Here is a 9,335-nt window from a genome sequence, read left to right on the forward strand (position 1 = left end):
TGTGTGTGTGTGTGTGTGTGTGTATGTATATATACTGTATATACAGTATATATATACACACATACATATTAAAAAAAAAAAAAAAAAAACTTGCTACGTGTACTGTGTTAGGCTAACCGAGACTTGTCATTTGCACTTATATATTGTTGTTCTTTTGTTAGTTTTGATTGCTTCTATTGTCCTCATTTGTAAGTCGCTTTGGATAAAAGCGTCTGCTAAATGACTAAATGTAAATATATAAATGGACATTTTTATCATCATTAATTCATTCCTATGTCGTTCAAACACCAGATTATCCTCCTCTTCGGTGAAACACAACAGATACTAGGCAGAATGAGTTTGTTTCCATACAAGGAAAGTAGATGGTGAATTTTATTGTTAAGTTTGAAGTAATATTACAGCGACCAAAAACTTGTTATTTTCAGCTATTTTCACTAAACCACATCCTGTATTATGTTTGGAAGGCTGCTTTAAAGTGCACTCTTGTGTTGCCATGTCCTGTCATTATAAGTGTGCTTGGGCTTGTTGTTTGGTTATGGCTCATAAAACGATCAGAGTTATTCATGTGGGAAGGTATTTTGGTATTATTCAATATTTTGATCCCATTTTCAATATAAAGTATTTTGATTTATTATGGGCTTTTCTGGAGTTTTTTCTAGCAAGATTTGGCAACACAAATGAGTGAAGGCTTATATTCCTGTGATTTTCTTGCAGCTAACATATAATAGAGAGACACATCTCTAATACGTGTTTAAATATATCATTCACCACTAGTTGTTTAGTTCGGTTCGGTTGTAGAATATGATTGTCACTCCTGTAAATTAATGAACTGTGTGTTTAAAGAATTGACAATTAACTACCGAACTTAGCTGTGTGCATGTGGAGTCAAATATAATAGACGCGCCTGTAGTTCCAGGTGGTCTGAAAAGAAAAGGTTGAATATACTGTCCCACCTTCTGAATCTACTTCTATAGTGTCAGTGGGTTCAACAGTTTCGGTGTCCGTCATGTAGCCAAACATCCCCATTGCACACTGTTCAAAAGCCTCTTCCAGAGAATCACCCCATGAATGAATCCTACAGTGAAAAACAGAGGCAATTCTTTAAAGTTATACTGTAAATACACATTCACGGTGAGCTGTTTTTAAGTCTTGCCCTCTTCTTCCACTGAACTAAATATAATTCCTCACCCAAACTTACACCAAATGTTGAGGCAGTGTTGAAAAAGACTCAGGTGGGAAATAAATTACTCACTTGTCCTTTGAAATTAGTTTTCATTCCTGTGTTTACCACTATACTGTAGCTTCTAACATTTCCAGTTATTTTTACATTTGATTTAAGTAACAGTGCCCTAGTCACAAGAAAATACTTACTGGACATCTGCAGTATGATCAAGATCTGAAACAGAAAATCAAACATTGAACACGATGAATCAAAGTGAATCAATTGATTCAAAGTACCGAAAAGCTTAGCTTTTTTTCATTACTACTCCATACACTACTCCATGATTTGCCATTAATCATCTCAAAATGAGACGCATGTAATGAAACTCTTTAGAAATAATAAAAAATATGTTACGTGCTGACGTAAACATCTTGGAGCGTCGTATCACGTGACTCAATTCATTTTCATGAAGCTCAACATATCAGAAATTGTACGTTAATAGTGCGTTTCTGTAACGTTCCCGTCAAGTAACGTGCGTGCTTTTTCTTATATATAACTCTAATGTATGAAAAGTGTGTATTACATACTTTTCAGCATTACGTCTAGTTTACGTAGGTTTTGTTTGTGTTCGTTACTGGGTTTACATGACATGCGAAATAGACGGTGCATTCGAATCCACTTACACTCGTATTTCTTGGTGATGGGAGGATACTTTGATTTGATAGCCTTTTGCGCTTCTGTGAGATCAAGTTCGCGGTCATTCATTGTTCTATTTTGATTGATTTCAATGCTCTGTAGGTGTTATTTCCGTGAAAACATGGTAGTGTGAAAGCAGAAACAGTGAACCATATAGTGATTTAAGAGTCTGCTGGCTCCTGCATACACTTTCATAATAAAAGTCCCAATTCCTTCTGTAACTAAAAGCGTATTTGCAAGTTTCAGATGTATGTTTCCCTTTTTCTATGTATGTTGTTTAATGTTACAGTCATATGCAAGGTTAGTGACATTGATTCACTTGAGCTGTAAATGCAGCAGCATCTTATTTTGTATAATGTTATTCATTTTTTATCACTGTTTTAAGTTTATACCCAGAATTTTCATTCACTCACACTTAAAGGTGTCATATGATGTTGCTAAAAAGAACATTATTTTGTGTATTTGGTGTAATGAAATATGTTTATGCTGTTTAAGGTTAAAAAAACACATTATTTTCCACATACTGTACATTATTGTTTCTCCTCTATGCCCCGCCTTTCTGAAACGCGTAGATTTTTACAAAGCTCATCGTTCTGAAAAGCGAGGTGTGCTGTGATTGGCCAGCTATCCAGTGCGTTATGATTGGCCGAATACCTCAAGCGTGTGACGGAAATGTTACGCCCCTTACCATACTGTGATGCCCTGTCCGGCCGGAGCGATGATTCAAAAACATGAAAACCCATTATAAACAAGGCATTCGTTGCATCCAGTGGGGACATAATTACGGATTATAATGACTTATACTGTCTTTTTACGCGTTGCGTTGCATCGCGCCGCGTAAACATAAAACCATGTCTGCATTTGTGATCTTTTTAGTAACAGAATTATGGATGCTTGTGTAAGTGTCTCCGGTAGGAAACCATGCTCTAAAGATTCCGGCACCAGATGGAGATTCAGAAGTGTATAAAGATGAATAAAAAGATTTGAAGGTGGCATTAATACCTTCAGGATCAGATATCAAATTACCAGATAGGTCTTGAATCTGTGGAATCAGTCAGCTAGCTGCTTGACGTCTTAACTGATGAGCTAAGAGGCGACTAGCTTTATCACCATGCTCATAATAAATGCTACGAGAATGCAAAAGAAGCCGCTCAGCATCATCGGTCAGAATGAGATCAAGTTCAGCTTGTAAATCGAGACGTTTTTTAAATTGATCTTGTGAAGGGAAGTTGGCGAGCTGCTGATCAATCTGAAAAATATTGGAAGTGAGTTCACGTATCCTTGTGTTGCGAACTCTATTTAAATGTGCGGAATAAGAAATAATCTGTCCCCGGAGGTAAGCTTTGAGTGTCTCCCACAGCAATGAATAAGTGACCACCCCATCTTGATTTGTAGCCAAAAAATTGTCAATGGAGGTTGAAATAAAATCAATGAATTTTTCATCAGACAAAAGAAGAGTATTTAACCTCCATGATGATGAATATCTAGGCTGCACAGACAACTGTATATCAACACTAAGAGGGGCATGGTCAGAGATAACAATAGCATGGTAAGATACAGATTAGAATTATCAATGTTGGCAACAGTTGTGCTGCCAGATATTTGTTTGGAAACTGCGATACTTTTTTCAGGGTTCTTTGAGGAATCAAAGTTAAAAAGAACAGCATTTATTCAAAATATAAATATTTTCTAACAATATAAATCTTTGCTATCACTTCTTAACAATTTAACACATCCTTGCTGAATAAAAGTTTTAATTTCTTTCCAAATTTACTGACCCCAAACTTTTGAACTGTAGTGTATACTTTTAGAAAAGATTTCTATTTTAAATAAATGCACTTCTTTCTAACTTTTTATTCATCAAAGAATCCAAAAAGGTTCCAAAAAAATATGAAGCAGCACAACAGTTTCCAGCACTGATAATAAATCAGCATATTAGAATGATTTAATCGGAGCATCACTGAAATGCAAATCTTTTTATCTAACTTTTATATAATGTGTTTTTCTGGATTTTTTGGTTGGTATTCTGTCTCTATACGTTAAAATAAACCTACCATAAAAATTACAGACCCTTCATTTCTTTGTAAGTGAGCAAACTTACAAAATCAGCAGGGGATAAAATAAATATTTTCCCCACTGTATATATATATATATGTATGTATTTACAATTTATGTTCTTGCATCCTGAAACAGGTTCTATCACTGGTTCACTGACTTCCATCTGTTGACTCTTTCCTGTTGTTTGCTTATTATTGCACTAATGCATAATACGTTTCTCAATTCCTCTTAGTCTTATTGAACATGTTTCTTGTGCAACAGGCTAAGTGTGGTGTAAGTGTCCAAATAAATTATAGGCTTATTGTATTATTAATTTATGGGAAATTTGGGTTTTAAGCATAATACTGTTGAGGAATAAATCTCAATATTCTCTATTCAATCTGTTTCCCTAGTTGATGGACTGGCATCCTGTCTGTATCGACATGAAACCTGCGATCAAAACGTCTTTTCTTGGAGATCCAAGGTCTGGATCGAATAAGGAGGGTGTTGAAACTTTGGTGCTCAGCAAAATGGAGGAATCAGGTGTGCTCTTTTGCCAACAGCTGAAATATAGAGTAAAAAGTATTCAGGTGCCAGATGAAAGTCCTTTGGATATTAAAACAGAAGCTGAACCTTTCATCTCCCAACATTTAAACTGCAGTAAAACTTCTGTTAAAAAATACATCTGTAAGCTGTGTGGCATGGAGTATCGCCAGAACATAAGCCTGGTGCGTCACATGCGAATACACACAAGTGAGGCACCACATGTATGTGAACTCTGTGGAAGGGGTTTCCGTCGTAAAGACTGGCTTCAGCTGCACAGCAGTGTTCACACGGGTAACAAACGAAAGCCTACGAAGAGCTTCAGTTGCGACGAGTGTGGGAAGAAGTTTACTGGCTTCACTGCACTGCAGAGTCATCTGTACAAACACAGAGGAGAGAGGCCGTTCGCCTGTGTGCACTGCGATAAGACCTTCTACAGTCAGACCAATCTTAAACGGCATCAGGTCGATTCTCATTCGGACAACAAAGCGTTCTGCTGCCCTGTGTGTGGAAGCAGATTCTCACGCCTTTTTTCGCTGCAGAAACACACACGGACTCACACAAGAGAGAGGCCTTTCTCCTGTCCAGACTGTGGAAAGACTTTCAGTCATAAATACTCCATGAATATGCATCGTAAACGGCACTCAGCTAAAAGTTGATGTAATGCACATTCATGCATGTCACACGAATTTCTGATTTATTCTGTTTGTTTTTATTTGTTTGAGCCATGTTCCTTTTATTGAGGATTTTTCTTCTGAATCTTATCATACCTGTTTAGTGCCAAAATAAAGAACCTTTTTATCACCTTTTCATCACTGTTTTTCCTCACTTGTTTAAATTTTAAAAGTCATGCCCAGATATCAGTTTTTAGTTTCAGGAATGTGGAACGTGGTTTGTTTCTGGTTCCCAGAACGGACATTCTAACATTCTCTGATGGTTAGCCAGGAAAGTTTTCTTTCAGGTAAATAGACTGCCTCCTGTGGGTTCAGAGCACGTTCTCCTAACATTCCCAGAACGTTCTTATTTGGTTCCCAAAAAATAACGAAATGGAAACATTAGAAGAGCGTTCTGTGTTTGCTACATATAACCACTGTTCTATGAATCTGATACACTTCCATCACTACCTGAATACAGTTAATACACTTCATATATAAAGTTATGTTTTGCTTTTGCAAAAATGTTTTTTCCAGATTTTTGCAAAGGTTTACAGAGCAATACATCAAGCAACTGTTCGATAACAGAGGGGGCAGCACTGGTTGTCTGTCTTGAAGTGAAGTGAAGCAGAACAAGTGAATGAAGTTGGGGATGCTCGTTACTTGCACAGTCTCAGAGAATATCCCTTTGAACAGCAGCATTGCAAGTAAGTGCTTTCACCAGAATTTTCTAAACGCGTTTGTAACCTTTAAAGTACAAATGGGTTAACAAACAATATTGGTATTTAAGTTAAAAGTTATATGCATGTATAAGGGAAAGTATGGCTGGGTTGGCAATATTTTAATCGGAAATCGATATTCTAAGCTGTTTTCTGGTGATGTGTGAAACAAAATCTCAGCTTTTAAATGTTGTCAGTTTTATCACGAAATTCAAGCAATAAATGTGGTTTTGACGCTCTTTAATATGCTGTGACAGATCGCTGTATCCGCCTCAGTAAAATCAAACGGCGCGTGAACATAATCTCTTCCTGTTTCTTAGTTATAGCGCGAAATAAACATGAATTAACATGAGAAGATATTTTGAAAGAAACAAAACAAAACTTAAATAAAGTATGTCTCATGCAATCGCTCAACCAGTGATTCAGCTGAGGAAGGAAAGACGGTTGTAAAACAGCTTGTAAACAACGTCAGATGCCCCTTACGAAAATTAACCATGGTTTTACAAAAAAAAACAAAACATAGTTACTATAGTTAAACCATGGTAACCACAAATTAACCATGGTTTTGCTACACTTACCATAGTTTAACCATGGTATTTGTAGTAGTAGGATGTTTGGATGTGTAATATGCGCATGCGCAGGGGTCAGCGCCGGAAGGAGGAGTTCAGTAAAGATGCATGAATGAGCATCTCATGCTCGTCTGCTGCCCTGTCGTCTCCGGTCCGTTCCTTGCTAATATCACAACAGTATTAGTAGCAAAACTGTGGTTATACAAATGGTAATCAATATGCCAACAAAAAAAAAACATACCCATACAACCATAAGCGACATTTTTGTAAGCAAAAAAATAATTTCGTGTCTCCATTAAAGGGATAGTTCACCCAAAAATGAAAATTTGATGTTTTATCTGCTTACCCCCAGGGCATCCAAGATGCAGGTGACTTTGTTTCTTCAGTAGAACACATATGATTTTTAACTTTAACTGTTGCAGTTTATCAGTCGTATAATGCATGGCAATGGTAACAAAATCTATGAGAGTAAAAAAAAACATGCACAGACAAATCCAAATTAAACCCTGCGGCTCGTGACGACACATTGATGTCCTAAGACACGAAACGATCGGTTTGTGCCAGAAACCGAACAGTATTTATATCATTTTTTACCTCTAATACACCACTATGTCCAACTGTCTTTGGGCGCGCGCATGGCATCCGGTGCGTGAGGTGTGTACGCGCTCTGGCGTAGTTTACGCAAGCGCCGGAAGTGATCTCTCGTGCGTATACGTCACTCATTGTTTACACAGTGCACAGTCATTGTAGATACGACGACTAATCAACATGGTACTTACTTGCGCTTATCCGGATTGTTCAAACCGACTTAAAACTAAAAGATTACGTTCTCTCGCGCGAACTCATTCGGGAGTGGTGACTTTCCACGTATTCCCAACTTCTGAGCCTGCTCGCCTGAAGTTATGGTTGATTGCTCTTCGGCTGGATATCAACACACCCATTAACGTAAACTACGCCAGAGCGCGTACACACCTCACGCACCGGATGCCGTGCACGCGCTCAAGGAAGTTGGGCATTGTGCTGTATTAGAGGTAAAAAATTATATAAATACTGTTCGGTTTCTTGCACAAACCGATCGTTTCGTGTCTTAGGACATCAATGTGTCGTCACGAGCCGCAGGGTTTAATTTGGATTTGTCTGTGCATGTTTTTTTTACTCTCATAGATTTTGTTACCATTGCCATGCATTATACGACTGATAGACTGCAACGGCTGGAGTTAAAAATCTCTGTTTGTGTTCTACTGAAGAAACAAAGCCACCTACATCTTGGATGCCCTGGGGGTAAGCAGATAAACATCACATTTTAATTTTTGGGTGAACTATCCCTTTAAGGCTCTTGTACAAACAATTCTCCTTTCTTCTCAATTTATTTTATTTATATTCTAGCATCTTTGAGTTACAACTGAATAATTCTGTTTTTCTTTCTTCTCAAGTCAATCTGTTACTCTATCTTGGTGTCCTGATTGCATCGATATGAAGCCTGTGATCAAAACAAGGGAGCCTAATACTGAACAGCAGCATTTATCAGAGTCTCCTGTTAAAAAATTCAGATGCAAGCTGTGCGGCAAGGAGTTCAGTCGCAACACACATCTGGTGCATCACGTGCGAATACACACGGGCGAGGCGCCGTTCATCTGCGATCTCTGTGGGAGGAGTTTCCGTTGTGCTGACTGGCTGAAAATGCACAGTAACGTACACACTAGTGAGAAACGAAACAACCTGAAGAACTACGTTTGCGGTGAGTGTGGGAAGAAGTTTCCTGGCTCCACCTCGCTCCAGAGTCATCAGTATAAACACAGAGGCGAGAGGCCGTTCGCCTGCACGCACTGCGATAAGAAGTTCTTCAGTCAGACCAATCTGAATCGCCACCACAAGGATTCTCACTCTGGAAAACGCTTCTGCTGCTCCGTGTGTGGATGCGGATTCTCACGCCTCACGACGCTGCAGAAACACTCGCGGATTCACACGGGAGAGAGGCCGTTCTCCTGTCCAGACTGTGGAAAGACTTTCCCTTATAAATACACCTTGAATATGCATCTTAAACTGCACGCAGCCAAAAATTAATGTGATTAACATTTATGATTTATTTTGTTTATTCTTAGCCTATTTGTTTTTAGCCATGACCCTCGCATTGACGATGCACGTGACTTCACATTCCTTTATTAATAGTTTTTTTTTTTCTCAGTTGCATACATAAAGTCCAAATAAATCATGCTTCATTTCTAAAATAAAGTTGTAGGCCAAGTATAGGCCTTTTCCATTAATTAGTTCGATTTTTTTTTCGCAGAATATGAATTTCTTTTCAACTTTTGATGTATTGTCCTTACATTATTTTCCTCGCAGGCTTCTTTCATGGGTATAGGTTTGATTTTGGCATTGGTGGTGACATAAAGGCAAACAACAGACATAATTGTTTGATCAAAATTATTGCTAGGGACAATTTAGCAGTCGATGGATATTGGTAGGGACATGTATAGCGTCCCTACTAAATTCTATGCCCTTGAAAATCATAACAAGCGATGTCCGACTTTGGATTATAGTTTTGCTACACTAACCATAGTTTAATCATGGTATTTGTAGTAAAACTGTGGTTATACAAAAAAAATCATGGTTACTACATTTTTAGTCTATAAAACGCATGAGTTTAAAATTCTTGAATGCTATGAGAAATTCTTGCAACATAAAACAACAGTTGTGAAAGTTAGTTTCATGAGTTTCAAGCTTTGTAATCAACCACAAAGAGGGTACACAGGGGTGATGAGAGCGTTTTGCAACCTCGAGCGGAGATGAGACAGCTGAAGACAGTGAAGAGGAGGAGGAGTGCTGGAAAAAGACAGCAGCATACAGGTGCATCTCAATAAATTAGAATGTCGTGGAAAAGTTCATTTATTTCAGTAATTCAACTCAAATTGTGAAACTCGTGTATTAAATAAATTCAATGCACACAGACTGAAGT

The 9,335-nt window shown here is 37.9% G+C and overlaps 3 protein-coding genes across 5 annotated transcripts in view; 2 read left to right on the forward strand and 1 right to left on the reverse strand.

The window, feature by feature from the left end:
- Nucleotides 1–2,019, reverse strand: part of zbtb8os (zinc finger and BTB domain containing 8 opposite strand) — a 9,800-nt gene extending 7,781 nt beyond the window's left edge. For both annotated transcript variants that reach the window (XM_016474681.1, XM_016474682.1), the window contains exons 1-3: nucleotides 1,846–2,019; nucleotides 1,372–1,396; nucleotides 954–1,075 (exon numbers count right to left, since the gene is read on the reverse strand). In XM_016474681.1, the coding sequence (XP_016330167.1) occupies nucleotides 954–1,075; nucleotides 1,372–1,396; nucleotides 1,846–1,927 (229 nt within the window). In that variant the 5' untranslated portion in view covers nucleotides 1,928–2,019. The remainder of the gene's footprint in view (nucleotides 1–953; nucleotides 1,076–1,371; nucleotides 1,397–1,845) is intronic.
- A 2,135-nt stretch (nucleotides 2,020–4,154) lies between these two features.
- LOC107679176 (gastrula zinc finger protein XlCGF49.1-like) lies at nucleotides 4,155–5,237 on the forward strand. Of its 2 annotated transcripts, none has more exons than XM_016474677.1 (2): nucleotides 4,155–4,195; nucleotides 4,309–5,237. In XM_016474677.1, the coding sequence occupies exons 1-2, from the start codon at nucleotides 4,160–4,162 to the stop codon at nucleotides 5,095–5,097; spliced, it is 825 nt and encodes a 274-aa protein (XP_016330163.1). In that variant the 5' UTR covers nucleotides 4,155–4,159; the 3' UTR covers nucleotides 5,098–5,237. The 2 variants fall into 2 exon arrangements, with proteins under 2 accessions (XP_016330163.1, XP_016330164.1); XM_016474678.1 differs by having other exon boundaries at nucleotides 4,155–4,189.
- Nucleotides 5,238–5,693: 456 nt separating this feature from the next.
- Nucleotides 5,694–8,575, forward strand: LOC107679177 (gastrula zinc finger protein XlCGF62.1-like). The gene is made up of 2 exons (XM_016474679.1): nucleotides 5,694–5,798; nucleotides 7,813–8,575. Exon 2 carries the CDS (start codon nucleotides 7,853–7,855, stop codon nucleotides 8,441–8,443), a length of 591 nt encoding a protein of 196 aa, XP_016330165.1. The 5' UTR covers nucleotides 5,694–5,798; nucleotides 7,813–7,852; the 3' UTR covers nucleotides 8,444–8,575.
- The last annotated feature ends 760 nt before the right edge of the window (nucleotides 8,576–9,335 follow it).

Source organism: Sinocyclocheilus anshuiensis, unplaced genomic scaffold, assembly GCF_001515605.1.
Source record: "Sinocyclocheilus anshuiensis isolate Anshui unplaced genomic scaffold, SAMN03320099.WGS_v1.1 scaffold300, whole genome shotgun sequence".
Classification (NCBI taxonomy): Eukaryota; Metazoa; Chordata; class Actinopteri; order Cypriniformes; family Cyprinidae; genus Sinocyclocheilus; species Sinocyclocheilus anshuiensis.

Excerpts from the sequence above, each read along its gene's own strand:
- LOC107679176 (XM_016474677.1), top strand. The coding sequence starts at position 4,160 with ATGTTTCTTGTGCAACAGGCTAAGTGTGGTGTAAGT. Across the intron at positions 4,196-4,308 it reads AGGCTAAGTGTGGTGTAAGT|TTGATGGACTGGCATCCTGT; the intron begins GTCCAAATAAAT and ends CTGTTTCCCTAG.
- LOC107679177 (XM_016474679.1), top strand. The coding sequence starts at position 7,853 with ATGAAGCCTGTGATCAAAACAAGGGAGCCTAATACTGAACAGCAGCAT.